The sequence below is a fragment of the Elgaria multicarinata genome, chromosome 11 (assembly GCF_023053635.1).
Source record: "Elgaria multicarinata webbii isolate HBS135686 ecotype San Diego chromosome 11, rElgMul1.1.pri, whole genome shotgun sequence".
In the NCBI taxonomy this organism is placed as follows: Eukaryota; Metazoa; Chordata; class Lepidosauria; order Squamata; family Anguidae; genus Elgaria; species Elgaria multicarinata.
Genome location: NC_086181.1, coordinates 40,147,285 through 40,174,495, shown reverse-complemented (window position 1 = coordinate 40,174,495; position 27,211 = coordinate 40,147,285). Strand labels below are relative to the sequence as shown.

Here is a 27,211-nt window from a genome sequence, read left to right as displayed (position 1 = left end):
GAGCAGGCCACCGCGCGCTGATTTGATTATGTCAAGCCGAACACAGAACTAAGGGTGTGTAGAGGAAGCTTCCTGCGTGTCTGTATAGATGACTTCCGGGTTAACCTTGGCTCACCCAATATTAAATTTCTCCCCCCACCCCAGGGAAATGAGAGCAAAGACTGGAGTCTTCTTCTTTTTTTTCTCGTTCAAAACAATGTGATTTTTGTTTGTTTTTTTAAAACGCCCTACCAATACAAACCCTATATGCTAATGCAAAATTAGACCATTATCTCCATCTTGCAAGCTAGGTGAGGAAGGGTCACTTACGTCAGCCCTGCAATGTAGTCCACCATTAATACTGAAGATTAGAGGTGGATTTCCAGCCAAAAGAATCCCCCATAAATACTTCTTAAGTTGCAGCAAAGGTCGATCAGAGATCTCCTCCTATCCCAAACATGGGCATACGGCTGCACGAAGAAGCCTTGCGCTGCATTGCCTTGTAGGTAGACATTGTGGGTTTTTTTTAATGTATTGCTATTATTATTATTATTGAAGTTATAAATCATATGCAATAAGAAGAATGGAAATGAAGTTGTTCTTGTCTCGACTGCCGCCTTTTGCTTTGTTTTTGTTGCAGGGGGAACTATGAAAATGATGAATATCTCCATTGCTGTCTATGGGCCGATATCGGAAGAGAATGGGGAGGAAATGGGGAAGAGGCGTATTGACATCGCAATTACACGCTTTGTGTTATTCTATTTCTATCTCTACGAATCCGACGGCAGCGGGGAGAGAACCACGTGGGTGGCTTTTGCGTAGGGCTCCCGCGCGCAGTGTCCCAAGGTCACGTGCCTTGAATGCCTGGAGGGCGCGAAAGCTGTAGAGAAGCCGACGCGGAAAGGGGGCGGGGCAATTATCCCCACGTGACCCACAAAGGCTCGCGCAATTTTTATGTGAGATGGCCGCGAAACTGGTCCCCGTCGCGCAATATTGACAGGAGAGCGTGGCCTTGAGCGCGTGAACGGGACGGCGCATGCGCGGCTACCTCAGTGGAAAAGGAAAGAAGGGGGAGGGGCCTAAAAGAAAGGAACGCGCGCGATTACAATAAAACGTCACGGGGTATGTTTTTGTTGTGTGCTTTTATTATTCAGTACGAAAAAAAATTAACTGTTTATGAGGTAAAACATTATTAAAACATACATTTTTTTGACCAAAATAAATAAATAAATAAATAAACATTTTTTTTGTTTGTTTTAAATAAACAAATAAATAAAGCCGGAAATGGCGTCTTGAGTGGAAAGGTCGCGGGAGAGTGACGAAAGGAGGTTGTGACAGGGGTTTTCACTTCCGAGGTCGCGGCGGGGGGTCGCGGCGGCGGCGCGAAGTGGAGGAGCGAGGCGGGCGGAGCTTGCGGAGGAGCCGCTTCCATGGCGCTGAGTCTGGACCGCGAGGCCTACTACCGCCGCGTCAAGCGCCTCTACAGTAACTGGCAGGTGAGGGCGGCCGCGAGGGGGAAGGAGGTGCCAGGCACGCTTACCGGAGGGAGGGAGGGAGGGAGGGAAGCATGGGGGAGACAGCGCCCCCTCCCTCGTCCCATTGTGGGGGGGGGGGTCGGGAGGGGGAGAAGCGCCGTCCTCGCCCCCACCCCCCACCCCCCCAAACACACTTTTCCCTCCTCCTTCCTGTCGCCCACTTTCCTCCCAGTTTGGCTCTCAGGAGATCCCCCATACTAGCCCCACCCCCCTTGCATGCTTTCTCCCGTACCAGCCTCCCCCAACATGGAGTCCTCGAGAGCTGTTGGACTACAACTCCCATAGTTCCCAACCACCATGCCCATCGGCAGCTTCCTGTTCCAGCCTCCCCCCAACCCAACGTGTTGGATTGCAACTCCCATCGTTCCCAGCCATCACTGGTTTTGGCTGCCCCAGGCTTCCCCAACCTGAGGTGTTGGGTTGCAATTCCCATCATTCCCAGGCAGCATTTATTTATTTATTGCGTTTTTATACCGCCCAATAGCCAAAGCTCTCTGGGCGGTTGGCAAAAAGCCTGGCTGTTGGCAGCCCCCTATTCTAGCTGGATGCGTTGGATTGCAGTTCCCATCATTCCTAGTCAGCGTGGCCATTGGCAGCTCTTTACTCCAGCCTTGCCTGACTTAGCGCCCTGCAGAAGAGTTGGACTGCCGCCCCCATCATATTGCCAAAGCCGACTGGCCATTGTCAGCCTCGAACTCGAAGCTTCCCCAGCCTGATGTGTTGGACTGTAAATTTCCATCATTCACAGTCAGCAAGGGGCCCTGGCGCTCCTCCCCAACCTGGGCCAGATCTACACCAATCCGCTGCTTTCTGCTAAAATGCAAATAGATAAAGTAACTAAGGCCAGACCTACACCAAGCAGGATCTGACACTTTGAAAACGGTTTGAAAACTGTATATGGAGCTCGTCCTGGGCTGGATCCACACTACTGCTTTAAAGCGCTTTATAACAGTTTTATAGCGCTTTAAAGCAGTTAAAGCGCTTTATAACTGTTATAAAGCACTTTAAAGCAGTAGTGTAGATCCGGCCCTGGGCCCCATCAGTTGTCACTACTGTTATAAACCGTTTTAAAGCAATAGTGTAGATCCTGCCTTTGAGTGCCATTCCAGCCTTCCCCAACCTGATGTCTTGGGCTGCCATAAGACAGAAAGCGTCTCCTCGTCTTCATCCTTTCCCCCTTCCCTGCTACTTTGTCAACTTTCAGTTCACTTTATTATTAAATTTATCTAGTGACTCTTCCCCCCCCCCCCCCCGTTTGCTGGTAATTTTAAAGAATTTTGAAGGAGTTGGACAAGCAGCCATTAGCTGGTGTAGCACAGTGTCTACATAAGAACAAGAAAATGAGTTCACCCCTGCCATGTACTCAAATCAGAGTTGCATTAAGGAAGCGTGATTCCTTTCTTGGCCTGAGTCTCGTATGGGGGTAGTTTTTGTGAACTGCCCAGAAAGCTTTGGCTATCTGGGGGTATAGAAACGAAATAAATATAAATAAATCAAAACTAAATAATGTAATGCTCTGCCTTAAAGCATTGTATTGGCAATGATTGCAACAAGTTAATGCATGTGAAGTGTTTTGTTGATGAGTGAAAGTGCAGTATAAATGCATGATGGTGATGTGTTCTGGTCTTCTTAGTTCTCATAAAAGCCCCGTTGGCATAATCACTATGTTTCTTTGTACAGATGCACTAAGTAGGAGACTGATTTGCTCAAAGTCACTCAGTAATTTATCTTCCTAGTGATCCTCTCACTCTCACAACATCAAATCCATGCGTTTTCCCCCCTCACTCCCTTCTGCCGTACTGTCACTTTGTTTCATATCTTTTGCAACTTCCCCCTTTCCGCCTCCAGTAACGTCTGTGTACTGTGTGTATACATTGTATATATGTGCAAGATTCTCTGATCTGCACAGCAGAAGCTGCCTCTAATGTAGCTACCGTGTTTCCCTGAAAATAAGACAGTGTCTTATATTAATTTTTGCTCCCAAAGATGCGCTAGGTCTTATTTTCAGGGGATGTCTTATTTTTCCATGAAGAAGAATACGGTACACATTTATTGTTGAACCAAAAAAAAAAGGTCTTATTTTCGGGGGGATGCCTTATATTACAGCGAGAGGCAAAACTGGAAGTAGGTCTTATTTTCGGGGGATGTCTTCCTTTCGGGGAAACGGTACTAGTAGCTGTCCAAAGATATATAGCTTTAGTTGTGCCGTGGATATTCCTTCTTCACTCACGCTATTTGGGACTTGTTTCAAATATAAAGCGGTATATAAGAACATAAGAGCCATGCCGGATCAGACCAAGGGTTCATCTAATCCAGCACTCTGTTCACACAGTGACGATCCATTTGTCCCAGGGAACCACATACTACCCCAGTGCTGTGTCAACTGCACTAGTTGCGATCCAGTTTCCAGGCCTGATTCAAAGTATTGGTGCTGACCTTTAATGCCCTAGGTGACTTAGCACCGGCCTACCTGAAGGACCGCCTTCTCCTATATGTTCTCTGGATGCCACCACCTGCAATGGTGCAATAGGGTTGCTATCTGAGAATATGTGATATGCCCCATCTGTGGTAGGCCCTTCCCAGGCAGATCTGCCTGGCTCCCATTTTGTACAATTACACACCAGTTTAAGTCCCTCCTTTTTAATCAGGTATTGCTGTGTAGGGAATTCTGTATATAGCCGGGGTATAAATTGAATAAATAATATAATAATTGATCTGTTCCTATGATTGTTGATTTTACTGCTGGCTCTTAGTGTTAAATATTGCTAATTTATTGTTGAATTTTAGTTTCGGCTAGCTTGTTATTTTTTGCTTTTATGGTTGTAAACCATCCTATGGGCATTTGTCGGCTGGGCAGTATACATATCTAATAAAAAAATTAAGAGACACGTCAGACTACAGATGTATCTTTTAGCTGCATGAAAATCTTTGTATGCAGCTCTTAGACCTAGCACTTGTTGGCCCAGTTTCCTAGGATAACACCAGAGTAAAAAAGTGATGGCAACTTTGCAGCATCCATTTTTGTCACATAGCAGCTGCAGCAGCATATATGCTACAGTCATATTTGAGCCTTGCTGTGCTCACGCTTATGTAGCCTATATAACTCCCGCTATGTATGAAAGAGAGGTCTCCACAGACTCTATATACAAAAAAAAAAAAAAAATTGCAGGGAAAAGAAAGGATTGGCAGGGGAAAAACACATGAAATAAGTCCTGTGTTAGAAAAGGGACTCCTGTTATTTATGCTAATGGATTTTTTTCAACCCCCTTAGCCACAGGCTCAGTTATGCCGCATGCCAAGAATGCACTGCAACATTTTGTTGTAGGGCTCTGCTTGTTTTCTTTAATTCTGTTGTTCCGATGTGAGTGCCATTGCCTATGTAGCCAAAATGGCACTGCCAATGCACAAAAACATTATATCATCAGGTTTGGGGGAACCCTAAGGTTTGCAGTTGTATTCTCTCCCCCCCCCCCCCATCCTCCAAATAAAACCTTTAAAAATACATCCCTAAGTGGAGGGTAGAGGAACCCAAAACAGCTAAATGAAGTCCGAGCATGCTCCGTGGGCATGGAGTGCTGATAGATTCTTGCGGGGGGGGGGGAGGGAAATAGGGGAGGGAATGGAAGGCTAGAGCGGTTGGAGTTCTGAACAGCAGCACTTCATGTTGAAACATTTTGTTGCAGTTCCCATTTGTGGATTTCTAATCGTATCCATATTCAGGAAGCTCTGTTTTATAGCCGTAAGCATATGTTTTATTTTGATAAGTTTTGCTTTCTAGAGTGCATATAAACCTGATGAAATAGTAAAATGTAAAGCACTGCCCACACACACACCCCACCCCAGAGTAGCTATCGGTATGGAATAGTGAGGGAGTGGGGATATAGCATTGTCAGGAGATGGCATCTTCCTCTTATTCCCCCCCCCCAATTTCTTTTTGAGTATCCACAAGGGCTAGAAATCCTTATGGATTATGCATCCAGTATCAGCCCCTGCACATGTGTGCCAACCTTTGATGAGCAAAATTCACTTGCCTCTGGGTGTTTTGCAGCAAGATCCTTATGACTGATAAGATCTGGGGCTTTTGTTCTCTTGCAGAAAGGAGAAGATGAATATGCCACCATCGATGCCATTGTGGTCTCAGTTGGAGTTGACGAAGAGACTGTCTATGCCAAGTCTACTGCCCTGCAGGTGAGTAAGGCTGGGGCATGAGTATTTTTGTGTCAAGTAATGCTGTAGGGCTCCATAGGGAAAGGGATGGGATTCCTGGTGGTGGGGGAGGAAGAGAGTCCCTTTGCTCCTCATAGAGGTACTTTCTCCCTCCCTGCAGACATGGCTCTTTGGCTACGAACTCACCGACACAATCATGGTTTTCTGCGAAGACAAGATCCTCTTCATGGCCAGCAAAAAGAAGGTGGAGTTCCTGAAGCAGATTGCAAACAGTAAGAGCAACGAGAGTGCCAACGGGGTACCGGCTATCACGCTGCTTGTGCGAGAGAAGGTGAGTGAAGACCTGTCTAAACCTGTTGCTCGTAGAAGAAGATTGTTTGAAGACTGAGCTGTGTGAACAGACGTGGAACTGTCTCCTCTTCCTCCCTCATTCCTCCAGAATGAAAGCAACAAGGCAAACTTTGACAAGATGACTGAAGCCCTGAAGGGCAGCAAGAACGGCAAACGCATTGGCGTGTTCAGCAAGGACAAGTTTCCCGGAGACTTCATGAACAGCTGGAATGACGCTCTCAGCAAGGAAGGCTTTCAGAAGGTGAGGAGAACTGGCCCCGGCGTGCGGGAGGGGGCTGGCAGGGTGAAGGCCACTCTGGCCCCGTTCAGAAGACACCTTAAACCTTGGCGGTTAAGCCAGAAAGCCGGGCTGCGTTCAGAAGACACCTTAAACCACGGCTTTAACCATGGCCCTCTGGCTCATGATCCTCACTCTCTGCTGCAGGTGGACATCAGCGCCGTGGTGGCCTACACCATCGCCGTGAAGGAGGACGGAGAGCTCGCCCTGATGCGGAAAGCAGCTGCCATCACGTCGGAGGTCTTCACTAAGTTCTTGAAGGAGCGGGTTATGGAGATCGTTGATGCGGACGAGGTGAGGAGGAAACCTGGTCATGGGGTTAAAATTGTAGCTGGCCTGTCAGGAGGATGTCCACTCACAGGGGGACTTGTAGGGGCCTTGAGAAAATGGGGAGCGGTTGGCTATTTCACTTAGGCCAAGGGATGCGGAGCATCTTTTGGCCTGAGTGCCAAATTCCATGTCAGAGAAGGTCTTGGGAGCTGCATTCCTGTGCTGGGTAGGAACGAAGGCAAAAGGGTGGGCCCCACAATACCAGCATATTGTAGTTTAACGTTGTTACTGTCAGTAACTAGGAGGCTTAGAGGTATTTCAGCCTTTTAGAATGGGGTGGGGGTGGGGACCGTACAAAACTTGGGAAGCCAGCAAAGAATCGGTGGTTTGTGGGGAAGCAGGATGGGTGAAATTCCTGCATTGAGCAGGGGGTTGGACTCGATGGCCTTGTAGGCCCCTGCCAACTCTGCTATTCTATGATTCTATGAAAGGGCATGGTTACTGGGGAACCCCGGAGAGTTGGATTTGGCCCTGAAGTTCTGTAGCTCTGACCTAGGCCCACCTTCACTCTTCAGATTCATCATTAGTTCAAGTTGGTTTTCCCGTATAGTTCGGCCGGTGGCTGCCTGAACTTTTTGCCTTTTTCTCCTGCCCTGAACTGGGCAATATGACATCCCAGAGCACTTTCCCTGTCCATCCTGGTCTTTTAAAGCCGGGACACGCTACTCTGCCCACCTGGCTGCTGTGTTCTGTGCAGGAAGCAACAGAGCAGACCTATGGTGCTCTGTTTTTGTCATAAAGGTCAAGGGAAAGACTGACTTTAAGGCCAAAGGAGAGAGCATTCTTGCCACCGTCCACTGCAAATTCCATATCACAGCACTACCCTAGAGCCATGCTCCAGTTCAGCAAAAGACTTGATCAAACCAGAGCCTACGCGTGGCAGTCTGGCTAGGACTCTTGTCAAAGCCTCTGGCCATGCTGTTATCGATCTCTCCAGCAATTATTTTGTTTGAATAGCCCTTGAGAGGTCTGTCACTCCCCCCGGAGCCCACTGATTACTGAACCTTCTCCCTTTTCCGGCAGAAAGTACGCCACAGCAAGCTGGCCGAGTCCGTAGAGAAGGCCATTGAGGAGAAGAAATACCTCTCTGGGGCTGACCCCTCCACTGTGGAGATGTGCTACCCTCCTATTATTCAGAGTGGGGGAAATTACAACCTCAAGTTTAGTGTCGTCAGGTAGGCAAATTTCCATGGGAACTTTGGAAATTTGGGTGGATTGGTTTATATTGAGGTGATTGGAATCACCAAGGGAAAAGCCGCCTCCCATTCATCCATCTCTAGAACAAGCGTGCATACTCATTGGTCGCTATACCGATTAAAATGGATTAAACGAAACCTAAAATCTCTGGTCACGCAGCCCAAGTTCCTCTTGCGCAGAACAATTATACCTACCTGAGACTGAATGGCAGAAAAAAAATGAAATTAAGAGATTTCCATTCTGCGCTCTCTACTTATTTATTACGTTTTGATCCCACTGTCTTCCTCCAGGAAACTCAGGGCAGCCTGTATGGATCTTTTTCTTAATTAAATGATGGCTGAGATCTATGGGAGACCAAAATTCTGTGCTGGAGTCCCAGTAATGTGCTTGTTGTTGCCTGTGCGGACTGTGCACCCGCTTGCCTTCCCAATGGGCCCCTCCATCCTGCTACCAACTGCCTCTCTGTCCCCAGTGAGAAGAGCTACATGCACTTTGGGACGGTCACGTGTGCCATGGGCATCCGCTACAAATCCTACTGCTCCAATCTGGTGCGCACGCTCATGGTGGACCCGCCACAGGAAACCCAGGACAACTACGCCTTCCTGCTGCAGTTGCAGGAAGAAATGCTCAAAGAACTGCGGCACGGTGAGTAGCAGGGGGTGGGGCGGCTTTAGTACAACAGCTCCTCTGCGGGCCACGGGAGGGAGTGTGTTGAAGCAGCTCTTCCCTTTCTCCACTGACTTCTCTCCCTTTGTGCTAGGTGCGAAGCTGTGTGAGGTCTACACTGCTGTCATGGATATGGTGAAGAAGCAGAAACCAGAGCTCTTGAGCAAAATCACCAAGAACCTGGGGTAAAAAGCCTCCCCCGTTGGGACAGAGGCATCCTTCCTGCAAGGTTGCAGACTCGGGAGTGGCGTAGTTGGAGGACTCAAGTGTTTTTCCCCCCGCTGTCTTTCCCAGGTTTGCCATGGGCATCGAGTTCAGAGAGGGTTCCCTGGTGATCAATAGCAAAAACCAGTATCGCCTCAAGAAAGGTGAGAATCTCTTTCTCCTCCCTCGCTCTTGGCTCAACGTTTACAAGGATGTCCTCCTTCCTCAGTTCACCCTTATGAAATATTGTCCAAAATTCACGTCTGTGTTGCATGTGGGTAGCTCAGAGCACCCTTGGGGAGGCTCTCTTCCCTCTCAAGCTGTGTTCTGTCTGCCACAGGGATGGTCTTCAGCCTCAATGTGGGGCTCTCAGACCTGCCCAACAAAGAGGGAAAGAAACCAGAGGAGAAAACATACGCGTTGTTCATCGGGGACACCGTGTTGGTGGAAGAGGTGGGTACGAGGGGGGTGAGCAAGTACGGGTGGTGGTGGCGGCAAGGAAGTACAGGAGGGGGTATCTCCCCTGCCTCCATGTCTTCTCCTTCGGGGATGACTCCTTACTTGGTCCATGGTAGTGGGCTGCCACTTCTGCACCCCTAAACCCCGGTGCCCCGTCCTAAATATAGACCAGCTACTTGGGTCCCACTCGTCTTTGTTTAGCACTTTAGAATTGATGCCTTCACTTCTACAAACACTCCTTTCAGCAGGAGGTTCCCCTGGCAATTCCTAAAACCGGGGTGGGGAGGGGAGGGGGCTGCCACTGCTCCTTCCTTGGGGTGTATCGACTGCTCCTGGGCACCCCTTTCCTGCCTGCTCCCCAGTTTTCTGATGAAGAATGGAGTTTCATCCCGGTTGAAAGAGAGGAGAGCGCACCAGATTTGCCTCTCTCAAACTTTAGGCATTGGGAGGGAACGAAGGACACTTGCATTGCCTGTTAGAGATTTCTTGAGGAACTCTTGCTGATCGCAGAAGGTCAACCCTGCTAATCTGTTGCAGCAAAAGCAACAAACAAAGAGTCCTCTGTCACCTTAAAGGCTGGCACATTTATTATGTGGGGGGTGGGGGGTGGGACTGGAGTCCATCAGCTGCTTTTTGGTCAGTTTTCTCTGGCTTTTTCTACCTTACTCTATTGTTGGTGCTTCTTGGTCTAAGTGTCGTCGTCCCCCACCCAGATCTTTGTATCAGTTCTATTGGTGTTATGCCTTGAATGTGGGAGGGGGCCTCCTCCGCCTCCTTGGAAGGGGGGACAAACTTGCTGGCCTTGCTTTTGAATGCACCCTCATGGGAAGTCCAACTTCCCAGCTGTCCGCATACAGCCGTACGTTTATGCCTTTCCAACTGTGTTGCTTCTTCCCACCCCTCCCCCTTCCAGGATGGCCCGGCTACTCTCCTGACATCCGTCAAGAAAAAGGTCAAGAACGTCAGCATCTTACTCAAGGTGAGTCCTCAGGCGCATGCATCTTAAACGCTTGGCATGAGGTTTACAAAGAAAAGCACCAAGGTCTCCGTTTCAAACCCCGGCATCTCCGGCTAAGGCAGAGAAAACCCAGAGAGCCGCTGCCAGCCGGTGTCGATAATACCAGGCTAGATGGACCAGTGATGTGGCTCAGTATAAGACCGCTTCCTGTGTTCCCATGGGGCTTAGAGCAGACTTTCGTGACCCATAGATAACTCTGCAGACTTTTGGAACCCTGTGATGTCCCAGCTCTCAAGTTTCTAGCCCTCTTGGCAGAGGGCGTTGTACGTTGTGTTGCATTTTCAAACATTAAAGCCATAAGGATGCAGCTAGGAACAAATCCTTAGGGTGGTTTCCTACTATTTTCATTTTTAAGTCTGTAACATGAAGCTTTATGTTTGATGGAAACTTCTGAATAAGAATATTGCAGAATAAGCTTGGGAATGAAAGCCCTTTTCAGACAAGTCATTGTGTGTATGTGTGCATTCTAATTTCTACATTTCCCTTATAGAAGGAGGATGAGGAGGAAGAGGAAGAAGAAGATGATACGGAAGGAATCCTGCTTGGCCGTGGATCCCGAGCAGCCCTGCTTCCGGAAAGAACTCGGGTATAGAAGGGTGGGGTGGGCGGAGCCCTGTGAAAGAAAGGGCCTTCAGTGGGTCTCCGTGTGGGAAGCTGCCAGCGCATGGGTTGTGCCTTCAGCATGGGGATGGCAGGGCAGGTGGTCTGGCCCCTGCTACGTGAGCAAGTACCGCATTCCCCATCATCCATCCCATCCAGAATGAGTTGACGGCGGAAGAGAAACGCAGGGCGCACCAGAGAGAGCTAGCCACGCAGCTCAATGAAGAAGCCCGGAGACGGCTGACGGAGCAAAAGGGGGAGCAGCAAATCCAGAAGTGAGTAAAAGGCTCTTGCGCGTGAAGGGGGCGATGCGGGGTTTCATGCGGAAGCTGCTTTTATTTATTTATTTAATTTCATGATCATGTTTTTATTATTGTGTGATTCCGGTTACAAGGGTCGACTAATGTATCACATTATGTACGTTCAGAGTCAATACAGATATATATACTTAATTACTAAATAATACAAATTTATACAAGCCTGGGTAAAAATATTTAACATTAATTAGTTAATTTGATTTCATTTTAATTCCATTCAATACAATTCCAGTTAGGGCATTTATGACATTTTTATACTGCCCATCAGCCGAGGCTCCCTGGGCCGTGCACAATTAAAAACCGTAAAACACAAATATAAATCTTAAACATGAAAAGTTTGAAAGGCAATATGAAACCAGCTCTACGTTAAAGACCAGGGTGAGCCTGTGTAAAAAGGAGGCGTTTAAAAGATACTACGTTTTCCCAGATACGAATGTGGCATGTAGCAGAAGTGTCAGCGCTGCACCGCTCAGAAACACACTTTGGCTAGGAAGTGGCAAGTGCCCTGGGCGTGGTTTGGGGGTGGGGGTGTTTCCTTGCCTTCTCATGCAGTCTGGAGTAGCCGATTGGAAGCCCCCACTTCAGTCAGATTTCCTGACCGCTCTGGTTCCTTGCAGGGCTCGTAAGTCCAACGTCTCCTACAAAAACCCATCCTTGATGCCAAAGGAGCCTCACATCCGGGAGATGAAGATCTACATTGACAAGAAGTATGAGACTGTCATTATGCCCGTCTTTGGCATCGCCACGCCTTTCCACATTGCCACCATCAAGGTACGGCAGCTGCCATGACGCAGGGCTTGGGAGGCCTGTTGGGGCAGATGCAAGCTGACGGCTGATGGAGTTGGGGAATTAATCATGGGTTTGAAATGGCGCCAAGTTAGTTGGATGCCAGGGGTGACTACAGCAATCCACAGAGTCTTCCCAAAGAGTGGAGAGTCACTCTGGGCTTCCTCATCTGTTATAGCCATTTCCTTCCAAGTTGGACCTACCTTGTCTCAGTGGCTGGTTGGCCACTGTGTGAACAGAGTGCTGGACTAGATGGACCCTTGGTCTGATCCAGCAGGGCTCTTGTGATGTTCTCATGAACTCCTCTGCAGAACAGGACAATTCGTCCCTAATTGAGAGCCAGTGCAGCGTAGTGGTTAAAGTGTTGAACTGGAGTCTGGAGATCCAGGTTCTAGTACCCACCAGTCACAGATTCTCAGCCTACCTCACAGGGTGGTGGTTGTGAGGATAAAATGGAGGGGAGGAAGATTATGTACACTGCCTTGGGTTCCTTGAAGGGAAAAAAAGTAGGATAGAGATATAATATAATAAATAAGGGAACTGGGGGCAGGGGCAAACGGGCATCTGGAGAAGGGTGGGTGGGCTTTGGAAGAAAGCCACCGTGTCCCAGCTCATTCTCTTCCCTTACAGAACATCAGTATGTCAGTGGAAGGCGACTACACCTACCTGAGGATCAACTTCTACTGCCCAGGCAGCGCTCTGGGTCGCAATGAGGGCAACATCTTCCCCAACCCAGAAGCCACCTTCGTGAAGGAAATGTGAGTTGCCCCTTGCCTGGATTGTTCCTTGAGATGAAGCACCTTTCCTTGCCCTGGGAGAGCCCTTAATGGGTCACCTCTTCCCTTTCCAGTGGAAGGCTGGGTTTTTTATGTCTTTACCTGCCTCTTTATTTCTTGCTTTCTTTGGGTCTCGGAGCGTGCTTCGTTCCATAGATCAGAAGTCACTGGCCTCCCTTTTCCCCTTAGTTGGGTCTGGTGGGATGGCCTCCCAAAATCTAACTGTAGGCTTCAGGCCCGTAGCTTCCTTCCAGTAGCAGGCTCTACGAACCCACCCCTATCTGTAGCCAAAGGTACTGGGCTTGACGGCTATAGTCAGGCACCTGCCGACATGACCCTGTTCTCCTTTGTCTCCTCCCACCCCAGAACGTATCGGGCGTCCAATATCAAAACACCCGGGGAGCAGATGGTGCCGGCTCTCAACCTTCAGAACGCCTTCCGTATCATCAAGGAGGTGCAGAAGCGCTACAAAACCCGCGAGGCTGAGGAGAAAGAGAAGGAGGTGAGAGGCAGTTCCCTTTCCGAAGGGCAGTTGGGGAAATGTCAGCGATGGGGATGCAGCTTGCATTTGTGGGGAGGTTTGCCAGTGGACTACGGTCTTTTGGGGGGTGGGGGAGTCTGCAAAACTCAACTTGCCACGGTCTGAGAATCCCACCTGGAAAAAGGGTATCGATGTAGAGCTTACGTAGGGTTCACAGGTGCTTCTGTAGCCTCATGGGATGGTTCCTCTTCCATTTGCCAGGGGATTGTCAAACAAGACTCTCTGGTGATCAACCTGAACCGCAGCAATCCCAAGCTGAAGGACCTTTACATCCGCCCCAACATCGCCCAGAAGAGGATGCAGGGCTCTCTGGAGGCCCACGTCAATGGTAAGCAGGGCTGAGAGATGCACAGAGCTGCCTACTTGGGGCAGAAAGGCTCTCGTACGCTTGAGCCCAAACAGAGCTTATTCAGAACCCCACCCCCTTTTCTTTAATGAAGATGTTCTGCTGATAAATGGCCAAGCAATCCTGTGGCTTGCATGTGTTGGCTTCTTGTGCTTAAGGGGGTCTGCCGGCATTTAGGAGACCTCCCCACCAGCCAGCCAGCGGTGGGCAGCTTCCTCCTCTCACACGGGCTCTTTCCTTGGCAGGGTTCCGCTTCACCTCTGTGCGAGGGGACAAAGTGGACATCCTGTACAACAACAACATTTAGGAGACCATCATTTAGGAGATCCTCATTTGGGAGATCCTCATTTGGGAGATCCTCATTTAGGAGATCCTCATTTAGATCATCATTTAGGAGAACATCATTTAGGAGAACATCATTTAGGAGACCTCCCCACCAGCCAGCGGTGGGCAGCTTCCTCCTCTCACACGGGCTCTTTCCTTGGCAGGGTTCCGCTTCACCTCTGTGCGAGGGGACAAAGTGGACATCCTGTACAACAACAACATTTAGGAGACCATCATTTAGGAGATCCTCATTTGGGAGATCCTCATTTGGGAGATCCTCATTTAGGAGATCCTCATTTAGATCATCATTTAGGAGAACATCATTTAGGAGAACATCATTTAGGAGACCTCCCCACCAGCCAGCGGTGGGCAGCTTCCTCCTCTCACACGGGCTCTTTCCTTGGCAGGGTTCCGCTTCACCTCTGTGCGAGGGGACAAAGTGGACATCCTGTACAACAACATCAAGCATGCTGTCTTTCAGCCCTGTGATGGGGAGATGATCATTGTGCTGCACTTTCACCTTAAGGTACCTGTCCGACTTGGGCCTGGAGGGGAGAAACGGGCCAATGAGTCATTATTACACGGAGGGCAGGTTGTCTTCTTTCATTGAGCCAAACCAGGTGCCAGGGATCTGGTATCCTGGCCACAGAGGAATAATGCCACTCAGCATCCTGCTTAAATCTAAAAGTTCAGGTTTCCTTCCTCGCACTCCGCATCCCCAACCTGATGTTCTCCAGATGTTTTTGGTGGCAACTGCCATCGTTCCTGCCAATTGGCTGTGCTGGTTGGGGCTGATGGGAGTTGTTGTCCCAAACATCTGGAGGGTACCAGGTTGGGGAAGGCTGTTTGCACTTGTGGTGCGCTCTGTGTGTGTGTGTGTGTGTGTGTGTGTGTGTGTGTGTGTAGACATGTGTATTTGGTATTGCCTGCAGAATTGGGTTTCCCTACAAATTCTGCATCCTTGTAAAGGGAGGCTTAAAAATATGTGGGCGGTGCCTGCTCCATAGTATAAGTGCTCTGGTGGTTATATTTAACCCCCTTTTCCTCCCCCCACATTGCCAGAAGCAGCATAATATGCAAAATAATGCCCCCTCCCAAAGAGCAAACATTTTTCCTTACGATGTTTTTGTCACGTCTGAGCTTTTACCTGGTTCAAAACTTCATTTTCCTGTTTGGATTATTGCTTCTAGCGCATGCACACGGCTCACCCCTGCTCATGCTTTCCTCCCTCTCCACCCCACCCCCACCCACCCACCGCCATTTCTTTCCCTCTGCACCTCAGAACGCCATTATGTTTGGCAAGAAGCGCCACACAGACGTGCAGTTTTATACAGAGGTGGGCGAAATCACCACCGACCTGGGCAAGCATCAGCACATGCATGACCGCGATGACCTCTACGCTGAGCAGGTGAGAGCGGGGAGGCTGCCTGAAGCCCTCTCTGCGGGGGGTTACAGGCAAATCCATCTGGGCAGGGCTCACGCCAGGCAGTGTGGCTGACACTTGTCGATCCTCTCTGGGGTGTAGATGGAGCGTGAGATGAGGCACAAGCTGAAAACGGCGTTCAAGAATTTCATTGAGAAGGTCGAGTCCCTGACCAAGGAAGAGCTGGAATTCGAGGTGCCCTTCCGGGAGCTGGGGTAAGCACGTCTGTGGCGGGGGTTCGTAGTGCTACGAAAGGCCTGTGTAGTTTGAACTGCACTCCCAGGACCTTTCGGAAGGGCCGTGTGATTGGGGGAGAGGGTGATGACTTGAGGCATGAGAATATCCAAACAGACCGATACACCCATATCTAATTCATGCGAGCATTTGTTCCACTCCGCTCCAAGCGTCAAGAAACCCGTAAGACGCTATTTCTTTAGAAACAGGGGCTGGTGGTTAGGCTGAGGGAGTAATCCCCATAAAGAATTCCCCTTACTTCTAAATCCTTTTAAGAGCAGGTGCTGCCTTTTCTCTATTTCAGTGGGAACTAGAAACTTGCTTTTTTTAAATTTAAAAATAAAAGGAAGAACCGCAGGATTCTAAAGGTGATGGCAGACGTCTCGATATTGGAATTCAATGTTGACAGCAAAGGGATTGATCTGCTTTATGACACAGCGTTAGATTAGGTGGCTCCTGTCTTCCCTCTGTCTATCTCCATGATTGTCTGACTTTGCAGAGAGCTTCTGGCCCTTACTCTGAGTGACTTGCCTGATGAGAGGAAGAGGGGCATTGAGCCACGTCGCCATGAGTAACAGGACACCTAGAACCCTACAATAGCCCATGGGTTCTGGGTAGCTTGTTACCCATGGCGACAAGCCACTCTGGCCAGGTTTGCATGCCGCTACAAAGATGTGCTGCCAGGGGCAATTACGCAAATCCCCTCCGGCACATGACCGGCAGCATAATAAACAAGCCACCGTGGCTTCTTAACTGTTGATTGTAGGAACCCGGTCGGTGGCTAACAGTTTTTCCCGGACGGGCAATTTCAGCGCTGTCTTTTTCCCCCTCCTCCCCCTGCATCTCCTTGTTCAGGTTCAATGGCGCCCCCTACAGAAGCACTTGCCTGCTCCAACCAACCAGCAGCGCCCTGGTGAATTGTACTGAGTGGGTAAGTGCACGCGTCTGCTTGCTGGGGGGTCGGCACAAGCGACGGAAGGAAAAGGCCTCAGTTTTGCCTGGCTCTGACCCCAGATTTGGAAAGTGAGCGCTTCTCTCTCCGCCCCACCTGCAGCCCCCCTTCGTGGTGACGCTGGACGAGGTGGAGTTGATCCATTTTGAGCGCGTCCAGTTTCACCTGAAGAACTTCGACATGGTCATCGTCTACAAAGACTACAGCAAGAAGGTCACGATGATCAACGCCATTCCTGTGGCCTCGCTTGACCCCATCAAGGAGTGGCTCAAGTGAGTGGGGGAACGGGAGGGGCTCCTGTCTCCCTGCAGCCAGCCGTCGGTACCATCCCTGTGACGGCAGAGTGGTTTGTGTGTTAATTTACCGCTGGATTTGTGACTGCTGCTTCGACGCCCTCCCAGAGCGCTTAAAAGAGACGGTGCTGGCAGCTGAAGGAGTAGAGAGTGACACTTTCTGTCAAAACAGAGTTAAACCAAGAGGCCTTTCTGAAGGCAGCCTCCGCTCTCTTTATGAAACAGTTACTATTTTTGTTTCCTTGGTTTAATTCAGGGGTGCCCAGTTCTCCGGCAGCGTCGCTTCCCCCCTCCCCGGCCTTTACTCGCTGCCCCCTCCCCCTTGGCTGCTTTTATCCCTGCCGCCAAATTCACATACGCCCACAACACACACCAGTTTCCCTGCCCCTCTCCCTCCCCAAGAGATCTTTGTACAGGTTGCTGTTGTCGCCCCATTGCTGTTAGCAGCGAGGAAAGCGCCATCTGCATCAGGATCACTGGGAGAAGGAACGGAGAGATGGCTGTTCTCTCCTTCCCCCAGAGATCCTTACATGGATCGCTCTTTCCCCGCTGGAGGAGAAGCCTGTCTTGGGATTGCTGTGGCGATTCGTACACACACACACACACACCCAACATCACATGCATCCCTTGGGGTCCAAAAAGGTTGTTCACCCCTAGGGTAAGGGAGAGGCATGTGGGGACAGTAGTGGTTTGCTCCGCTGCCACCACCCCTAAAGCTGCCTCATACTTATCCCAAATCCTCACTGTTGTGGGCATGAGCCAGTGTTGTTGTCAAAGGTTGGTGTGAGCTCCCCTTCTGCCGGTGCTGTGCATTCATCTCTTCCCTCCCTCTCCACCCACATCAGCTCTTGTGACATTAAGTACACAGAAGGGGTGCAATCCCTCAACTGGACCAAAATCATGAAAACGATCGTGGATGACCCAGAAGGCTTCTTCGAGCAAGGAGGCTGGTCGTTCCTCGAGCCCGAGGGAGAGGTAGGTTGAGTCGGCCGACCGGCAGTGGTAGCTGGAAAGTTGGGGTGGGGAAGCAGGAGTAAGGTCTTTGAAAAGGTTTGACGATTTCAATTCTAGAGACTGGAGGTGGAGCCGGGGGACAGCAACCTTGTGGGAAGTAGAGCCGGGGGCCACACTCCTTCAGAAAATGAAGAATCCTTCACTAGTCCCCCTTTCCCAAAACAATGACCCCCACCCCACCCAAAATCCATGCCAGGTTAGCAGAGTGGAACCGTTCGAATGGCTGTCATGTACTTTTCATTTGGGGCCTGTAGAAAACCTCCCACCCTCGGCTCAGTCTTGCACAGAGATGAACCTGAACGCCTCGGCTTAAGGTGGCTCTTCTTTTTCCTCCGCCTCTTCCCCTCTCCTCCCAGGGAAGCGATGCCGAAGCTGGGGATTCGGAGTCCGAGATTGAGGACGAGACGTTCAACCCTTCCGAGGACGAGTACGAAGACGAGGAGGAGGACAGTGACGAGGACTATTCTTCCGAGGCAGAAGAATCGGGTGAGGAGGCTGTGCTGGGAAAGCGGAACAGCCGCCCCAGGGACCTCGAGGGGACAGAGTGGTCCTTGACCTTTCACACTTCCAGAACGGGAGGCTCCATGCTGGCCATCAGCCTCCCTGCCACCCCCAAAAACAACCCCACATCTAGGTGTTCCTCAGTTTCTTTGTTGCGGTCCAACACCTTTGGAGGTTACCAGGTCGTAGGAAGCTGCTTCAACACCTGGGCCTAATCTACACCTGCAGCCCTTTGGGGAGTGGGGAGGGATAATGGTGGGGTTTCCAGCTTCCGAGAACATCCCTCAGGGGCCACACGTCAGCGAGTTCTCCCGGAATTAAAGGAGAGCCGTCCTGGGCAAAGGTGTGCTTTTTTTTTTTTTTTACTACTCCTGATGCTTGTGCAAGAGCAGAGTTGCAATCCTGCGTGAAGCTGTGATTTTATTTTACTTTTTTAAAAAACCACATTTGGTGCTGGAAGACGCCGAGACCCATCCGAAACATGGCGAAAATGCTCCCCCCGTTACCTATGGGCTCAGCCCTGGTTGCCTGTTCGCTGATCCCCACTACTCGCGAGGAACAGCGATGCCCTCGTAAGCGGGGGCTACACTACCTGCAAACCTCGGGATTGTCCCGACAGAGGGGGGGAAAGCAGCGATATCCCGGGAAAACGGAGTGGTCGTCCCTGGATCACTGCAGGATCAGCTGTGCGTCATGTGGCCTGGCAGGGACGTCCTTGATACTATCCTGGGACAAATGGCAGGTGTCGATGAGGTCCTGGTTTCTTTCCTTGTCCCCCACAAGTGTATTGTGCACATTGCAGTGTCGCCCTCGCTGTTTAAACCCGTGTGGCTTGGGTGCAAATGCTCGCCGAACTTTTCCACAAAGCCCAGCCCTCCTGAACTATGTTCTGTGGGGGCCTTGCTTTCGTTTCTGAGAGGAAGATGCAACTTCGTGTTTATAATGTCAGTGGGCTGGTTGTCTTTCTTTATGTATGTATGTATGTATGTATTGCCCGTGGGCGCTGGTGGGCCCTCTATGCTGACAGGGAGCCGTTTTTAAGCATGACTTGAATAGAAATATAGAGGTGGCTGCTTGAATGTGGCTTAAATGCTGCTGTACAAAAACACTACTTTGCCTCCCACCCTTGCCCTGGCTTTCATTTGGGTTCTTCCCTTGTGAAATATCTCAAAATAGCAGCCCTGTTTTTTGTCTCTGGTGCATCCCTTCCCCATGACACTCACACACACACACACACACTCCCAAAGTGTTGCAAGGTCCTTGGAAGCTCATAGGGTTGGATCCAGACTACAGCTGCAATTCTAGACAGGCTTTCCTGCAAGGGAATCCCACTGGACACTGAGATTTACTTCTGAGTGAACCCGCATAGCATTGTGCTGTAGGTGAGTGGAATTTAGGTTGCTAAGACAGTCAAGACCCAAGTCCCATTTTTCTTTAAGTGCTTAGTCTTTTCTGTGGGAAACCTGAAATCAAGAAAAGAAGGCCTGGCAGAACTTGGGAGACCTACAGAGTGCTCCTCTTTTAAGATACCTAATGCCCCGCCCACCCCCAGAAATGGATGCTAATTGATTCTGAGCCTCCTCCTCTTGACAGATTACTCGAAGGAATCTCTGGGCAGTGAGGAGGAGAGCGGGAAAGATTGGGATGAGCTGGAGGAAGAAGCGCGGAAAGGTAAGACCCGTTCCCTCTCGGCGCGAAGCACGGTTTCTGCTCGCGGTGCCGCTGCTGCAGCCGTGCGTCAGGTATGGAGGAGTGATACCTTCCCCCCAACGCCTGCCTTTCTCTCTCTCCCTCCCCTTTCAGCCGACCGCGAGAGCCGGTACGAGGAGGAGGAGGAGCAAAGCCGCACCATCAGCCGTAAAAGGAAGGGCGCGCCCACCCAGAGCTCCGGGCACCATCGCAGCTCCGGGCACCACAGCCGCAGCCCCAGCCGAAGCTCAGGACCCCCCAAGAAGAAGAGGAAGTAGACGGCGGACGCCAGCCCTTCCCATCAGCCAATCTTTTAAGGGGTGGGGTGGGGGCTTTTGAGGCCTCGTCCAGCAGCCAACGTTTAGGGCATGGGGGGCGGCTGGCCCCTCCCCACAAACTTTTTCATCTTTCTCTCACACACGCATACATAGACACACACACTCACCCTTTTTTCTGTTTCTCTGGGGAGTCTTGTTTTTGTCCCCTGAGTCTTTTCTGACCATTTGTACGGACCAATCGGCTGTGAGAGAATTCCAGGCTGTGTTCTTGTGTTAGCCATGGATGCAAAGCCCTGCCAAGGATGGAGGAGGAAGAGGAGGAGGAAGAGGAGTGTTGCAGGGTGGAGGCAGTTTGGGGTGAGGCTGAGGAATCTGGTGTTAGTGATCTACTTACTTGCCCTTCTCCATTGCCTCTCCTCTGCCCCCAACCCTCCCTCTGTGGGTGTATCGACTCTGAACTCCTTCCCCCCCTCTATAAATTCCTCCCTGACTCCCACTGTCTTTATTCTCGGACTAATGGGGCGGTGGGTGGGTGCAGGTTGGCCTGAGGATCGCTCCAGAGTAAGACCATATACTTCAGTGGAGCAGACTGTGCTACCTTCCTTGGCATTTTCGTGCCGATGGAGGAAAGGGCGGCTATGTTTCGCTTTGTGAAGAGAAGATCTGGTTGGTACAGTGACGGGCAAGAGTTTCCATACAGGTGAGACCAGGTTTAGAGGATGAGGACGCAAGTGAGAGAAAAGGTTCCTCGCTTTTTCCTTTACTTTTTCCTTTTTAAAAATTGTCCACCTCTGTCTGTATTTATCTTTGTTTTCTCGGTTGCCGAACCTGGGATCCGGTGAGCAAGTGTTTTGGGACTGGGGTGGGTGGGGGTTGAATGCATCGCCTGCCCTCTACCTTCCTTGTTTCCTGTGGGTAGGGGTCAGTGATCTGGGCGTGGGGGGGGCGGATGACGGGAGGGAAAGGCTTTCTCAAACACTTCGTGTGTTTTTTTCTGTAGCCGTTAGCACTCTCGGTATTTTTGACTTTGAAAAAACTGATCAATAAAAATGTTTTTTTAAGTATTTGGAAAGTTTATTCGTTCGCTTCTTTCTTGCCATATCTCAGAGCATCTTTTAGGCCTGATTTTAGAATCTGTTGCTTTTCCCGTTCTGCTCTTCCCTCCTCACTGCTTTCCTTTTGGCCTGCCCAGTAAACGGGACACAGGGCAGCAGCCGCTTCCACGGAGACTTTCAGTTTCCCGATCTTGGTGTCAGGATCAAAAGGACTCGTAACTGAAATGACAAGAGATTAAATGAACAGCTTCCATTTGTTAGGGATACGAGAAATCTAGAAATAGGCAGGGTGTGATTTTGCTGCGGTGCAGAGTCTAGCAAGAAAATCTCCGCTTTTAGGAGCAAGGACAGCATTCATAGAATCATAGAATAGTAGAGTTGGAAGGGGCCTTAAAGGCCATCGAGTCCAACCCCCTGCTCAATGCAGGAATCCACCCTATAGCATACTTGACAGATGGTTGTCCAGCTGCCTCTTGAATGCCCCTAGTGTGGGAGAGCCCACAACCTCCCTAGGTAACTGGTTCCATTGTCGTACTGCTCTAACTGTCAGGAAGTTTTTCCTGATGTCCAGTCGGAATCTGACTTCCTGTAACTTGAGCCCATTATTCCATGTCCTGCACTCTGGGATGATCAAGAAGAGATCCTGGCCCATTCCTAGCATTCGCCCCTGTAAGCGGTGGGAGCGGGGCCTGAACGTGTTTCTTTTAAACGTGACGTGACCCACTTTTACTAAAAAGGAGCAGGAACCACAGGGCATTGGGGTTTACAACCATGAGGAGCTGTCTTGACATTTTTCTATCGAGGGCAATGAACAGCAAGGTGCTGCATAGAGACTGCTGCCGTGTTTGGGCTGTGGGGATGCGGGGAGGGGCAGCTCCTTACCCCGCAGCTCCTGTTCTAGCACATCGCGTCCCATCAGAAGGATCTCGCGCAAGTCCAGGCATGCGAAGCCCACCTCTTCGCACTCGCCTCCGGCCCCAGGTAGAGGTTCGCTCACCACGACGAACTGCAGCCTGCGGTTGAGGGAAAACTTCCATGAACTGGGGGCTGAAGTTAGGGTAGGGTTTCTCCTTTTCCTTCCCTTGGCTTTTCTGGGGAAAGGCGCGCACTCACCAGTTATGCTGGGGCTCCTCCGACTTCATCATGGAACACAGCAATTGCCTCTGGAGGCTTCTTGGGTCTGGGTCCAGCTTGATCACTGCAATGGAAAGATCCCAACAACGTCACATTAGAGCGGCTGCTAATATAGCACCCTCCATGGGCAGACGTGGTCCTTGTGTTTCATGTTCGAGTGTGTGGACACAGGGAAAGCCGTATGTACAGAATAACAAGCCCGGTGAGCAATATAAAATACGCCTCCTCCAGAAAGAAGAGGCCTCTATGGCAGCCTTCCTCAACCTGGGGCGCTCCAGATGTGGTGGACTGCATCTCCCAGAATGCCCCAGCTGGGGCATTCTGGGAGTTGTAGTCCCAACACATCTGGAGCGCCCCAGGTTGAGGAAGGCTGCTCTATGGGGTCAGTAAGCCCCTCTAGCAAGGCTTGGCATTAGGGGCAAAATTCTACTGCACCCTCGCTCCTCTCTGGATCCTACTTTGAACCCAGAAAGACAGGCCTTGTGTACAGGTTCCAAGTCCTCTCTGCCAAGGTCTCCACCGTTGCTGCTGCTGCAACTGTCGGGTTCAAACCTCAGCAGTCTCCGAGAAGTGAAATGGAAATTTCGCCCCTGACGTCAGACGTCCACAACGCACCAAGCTTGTTCCGTGCCAGGGCTCCCCAACCTTTCTGGGTCGGTGGGCAGGATTGGAATTTTGCAGGCGCGTCACTCATGGCTGCTGTCACAACATGGCCGTCATGGTGGGGGTTTGCCCATTCATGAAATGGTTGTCATGGTGCCCGTAGCCAGTCACAAAACACTTCATTTCCCAGGGGGCAAATTGGTGAGACTGGAAGGAAAGTTACTTGTCTAACAACCAAAGTACAAAGCAGAGTTGGGGGCTGAATTTCAAAGCACAACACACACACACACACACCCCTTTTGAACCAAAATAAAGATGGCACTGGGAGGCAGCCCTTTGCCTTGCAGTATGCCAACCTCCTATTTAAATAATAATTTAAAACCATCTTAATAAACTAGAAATCAGGAAGGGCAGAGTGACTGGCGGGCACCATGTTGGAGACTCCAGTTCTAAGCTTTGAATCTGGTGAGTTGTTCTTTGGGAGAAGGGTGGTTTAGAATGAGCAAGACTTAACAGTTCCTGGGGTTTTTTAATGCAGGTTTTTAAAAAATTGCATCGGCACAAAGCCCAGCTTGGCCAGTCACTGAACCTAGCCTACTTCACGGGGCTGTGTTGCAGTTAACAATCAAACGGGGGTGGATTTGTACCATTTGAAGGGGAAGGTATAAATATGTAATCATTGCCTGGATGTAGGGCAGGAATGGGGGGACCTTGGTGGACTACAGCTCCCATCAACCCCAACCAGTTTGGCCAATGTTCCGGAAGGGCTGCTTTAGATTTTTTTTCTCTCTCTCTTGAGTACAGATTCCTTTCATACACAGCATACTCACCCTTGCTGAAGTGGAAGTAGATTTCCTGGTTTCCCCGGGGCTTCTGCAAAGAGAAAGGGGTCTCTGTTTCTTCCAAGGGCACTCCAGGGAAATGGTACTCCACGTAGAGCTGCTGGATGCGCTCGTCAGCAACGGGGGCGCTTTCCTGGTCTAGGCTCAAGGAGATGATTTCCACCCGAATTCTGTCTGACGACTGGTAGGAGACAAAGGAATATAGACAGACTTCACCCATTGCTGGAGTGGGTCTGGCTGGAACATTTTGCCAAAGGATTACAGTGCAAGGGAGCAAGTCAGTTGATAGCCTTCTCTGACGATGTGTATAAAAGCAATAATAATAAGTTGATCTGAACTTCTTTTGAACTGGCTCTAGTTTGCATTTGTTGCTGCTACTAAATGCTATGTTGCCACGCTTTCTGAATATAAGGCAACTCTGCTGTAATTCACACCAGGCCTTCCAACACAGTTTAGCCAAAGCGATTTCATCTGAGTTAGCTTACATTTTAGTTATCTCCAACATATTTAGAGGCCAATCATATTATGACACTCTCACCCATTGGCTTATTTGACTTGTTTCTAAATCCAGCACTGCAGATGCCCCAAGGGGAAACGCAGACCAGGACACGAAGGCAATAGCATCCTATCGCTTGTGTTCCCCAGCAACTTGTAGCCTCCATAACCACCATAGAGACCAAGCAGGATGGCACAGAAGGGATGGCTCACTCTTTCTTTCCTCCACCTGTCCACTTGTTAGTTCTTAAGGGTTTACTGACAAACCAGGATTATATGAAGCTGGGGGCGGGTGATAGAGCAACAGCAGTACCATGCCACCAGCGTGTGCTAAAGTATTCAGAAGGGGTGGATGAAGAAGTTAATTTACATTTTTAAAAGTCATCTAGGCATGTTTTATTCCAGTTTGCAAATCATCGGAACTTGTCTGCAAACCTAAATGAAAGTGCATTTTTGAAAAAGCCACATTATTCAGGCTTGTGACCATGTTTGAAAAATGCATGGTTTTACATGTGCATTTTTCAAACCCTGCACGTATTCATGCTTTAGTCCAGAATGCGCACTTTGGGGAAATGTGTAAAGAAATGCACATTTCTGTTCAAAATACGCACTTTGTTCATATGAATAAAATGAAAAACAGGTCAAGAATGGGAGAGACAGGCACCAAGCTGCAGAGTGGAGTTTGGATAACCTCGGTGAACGTAAGATACCCGGCTTCTCCCATCCTTAAGTCTACTGTGAGGACCTGATGGCCAAAAGCTGAATGTAGATGCAAGCATATGTGCACAATTTCTATTGCTTTGGCGCGGGAAGATGAAACCTTGCCACACTCCCTCAAGCCATCCCAAAAGACAAGAGTCTTTCCTTTGTCTTACAGCTTCTAGGTATACCATTTTTCCCATCACCCGCTTATTGCAGCAACGTGTAATTTATAATGTGGGTCATCCCAGATCGAATGCTGCAGATTAGCGCTTGATCAACACGTGGCTTTTCAATGCAGTCAAGCCAAGAAAGGGTGATGTATACTTTTTAAAAATAGAATCAATCAAAGAGGTTCGATTCAACACATCCACTGCGATTCCGTCATCAGGCGGAGGCAAATAGGAGTGTTGTGTGTATGACCCGACACCTTGTGGACGTGGGTGCCTGGCTGCCCCTTCCAAGCGCTGTGTATGCAGTGGTGGATTTAACCTTTTGGCTACAGCGGAAAATCTGGTACTTACTGTCTCCAGGGACACATGCAGCCCTGATGATACCACCACTTCGTCGCTCTCCGTGGTCTGGGCTTCACTGGCAGTGTCTGGTTCCTCTGAGGCTACAGGTAAAATGGGAAAGAGAGTCGGCATAAAGCATTGCCTCATTGACCCAGTTTTGTTTAGGGTCTTGGTGATCAACCCACTAGCACAGCCTTCCTCAGTTTTGTGCTTTCCAGTTCTTCTGGATTTCTGGGATAAGAACATAAGAAGAGCTCTGCTGGATCAGACCAGGGGTCCATCTAGTCCAGCACTCTGTTCACACAGTGGCCAGCCAGCCATCGGCACCCACAAGGCAGGACACGGTGCAACAGCACCCTCCCACCCATGTTCCCCAGCAACTGGTGCACACAGGCTTACTGCCTCAAATAGAGGCAGGGCATAACGGAATAACGGGCTCAAGTTACAGGAACCCAGATTCCAGCTGGACATCAGGAAAAACTTCCTGACTGTTAGAGCAGTACAACAATGGAATCAGTTGCCTGGTGAGGTTGTGGGCTCTCCCACAATAGAGGCCTTCAAGAGGCAGCTGGACAACGCTCTGTCAGGGATGCTTTGGGGTGGATTCCTGCATTGAGCAGGGGGTTGGACTCGATGGCCTTGTAGGCCCCTTCCAACTCTGCTATTCTATGATTCTATGAAATACTAGAGATAGCACAGAACCATCAGGGCTAGTAGTCATTGATAGCCTTCTCCTCCAGGAATTTATCCAACCCCCTTTTAAAGCCATCCAAACTGGGGGCCATCACTACATCTTGTGGTAGTGAGTTCCATAATTTAACTATGTGCTGTGTGAAGAAGTCCTTCCTTTTATTTGTCCTGGATCTCCCACCAATCATCTTCATGGGATGACCCCACTGGGTTCTAGTATTTTGAGAGGGGGAGAAAAATGTCTCTCTATCCACATTCTCCACACCATGCATAATTTTGTACATGCTGGGAGGGTGTAGTTCTTCTGGACTACACCTCCCAGCATCCCCTAACCAGCCATTTAGTCCAGCCTGGAAGGCACCGGGTTGTAGCAAAATGAGATCTAATTCATGAAAGCTTATGCCGTCGTGGAACTTAGGCCTGGTCTACATGTGCCAAAGAAGAGATGGGAGTAGAACCGATCAGCCTGCGGGTAGGAAAATGCCTCTTTTGAAGGCCACCCTTGAAGAAGAAACTCCAGTGGAGGCTTGTGACTCCGATCCAAATGGGACGGTGAATCCGCTCCGGGTTTCAGTCAGAACTCTAATGGAGCTATCCAAGGTGTGGAAGCATCTTGGATGGCTTTTTAGAGTTCTGACTAAAACCCGGCATGGGTTCTACCGCCCTACCAACACCAGAGCCACCAACATCCACTAATAAACTCCCTGCAAGTAGAAAGCCAGCACTCACCAAGCGATATTCTGTTCCAGCGCATTGTTGCCTGGGTTGGTTTTTCTTAGACAGGGATGGTTTTTATTACTTTATGTTGGAAAGCATGAAAAGTCCTAACCCCACCCAGAGCCTGAAGTGGTGAATCCATCCCTTCATTTTTGCTACAAGTGCATATTGAGCTTTAATTTCAAGTGCCAAAAGTTTCTCTGC

The 27,211-nt window shown here is 49.8% G+C and overlaps 2 protein-coding genes across 2 annotated transcripts in view; one reads left to right on the top strand and one right to left on the bottom strand.

The window, feature by feature from the left end:
* The first annotated feature begins 1,349 nt into the window (after positions 1–1,349).
* SUPT16H (SPT16 homolog, facilitates chromatin remodeling subunit) lies at positions 1,350–21,334 on the top strand. Its single transcript, XM_063138792.1, has 26 exons — positions 1,350–1,475; positions 5,610–5,702; positions 5,842–6,012; positions 6,121–6,273; positions 6,457–6,603; positions 7,663–7,814; positions 8,309–8,481; positions 8,597–8,687; positions 8,797–8,870; positions 9,047–9,159; positions 10,079–10,144; positions 10,674–10,769; positions 10,943–11,058; positions 11,718–11,871; positions 12,517–12,644; positions 13,029–13,164; positions 13,405–13,531; positions 14,281–14,399; positions 15,156–15,281; positions 15,399–15,511; positions 16,386–16,461; positions 16,585–16,754; positions 17,621–17,750; positions 18,146–18,275; positions 19,884–19,961; positions 20,094–21,334. The coding sequence occupies exons 1-26, from the start codon at positions 1,410–1,412 to the stop codon at positions 20,255–20,257; spliced, it is 3,162 nt and encodes a 1,053-aa protein (XP_062994862.1). The 5' UTR covers positions 1,350–1,409; the 3' UTR covers positions 20,258–21,334.
* The window catches only part of RPGRIP1 (RPGR interacting protein 1), a 35,971-nt gene continuing 30,091 nt past the window's right edge, over positions 21,332–27,211 (bottom strand). Inside the window, exons 23-28 of the mRNA XM_063137096.1 lie at positions 25,625–25,701; positions 24,108–24,128; positions 23,880–24,072; positions 22,426–22,510; positions 22,195–22,325; positions 21,332–21,531 (exon numbers count right to left, since the gene is read on the bottom strand). Of these exons, the coding sequence (XP_062993166.1) occupies positions 21,332–21,531; positions 22,195–22,325; positions 22,426–22,510; positions 23,880–24,072; positions 24,108–24,128; positions 25,625–25,701 (707 nt within the window). The remainder of the gene's footprint in view (positions 21,532–22,194; positions 22,326–22,425; positions 22,511–23,879; positions 24,073–24,107; positions 24,129–25,624; positions 25,702–27,211) is intronic.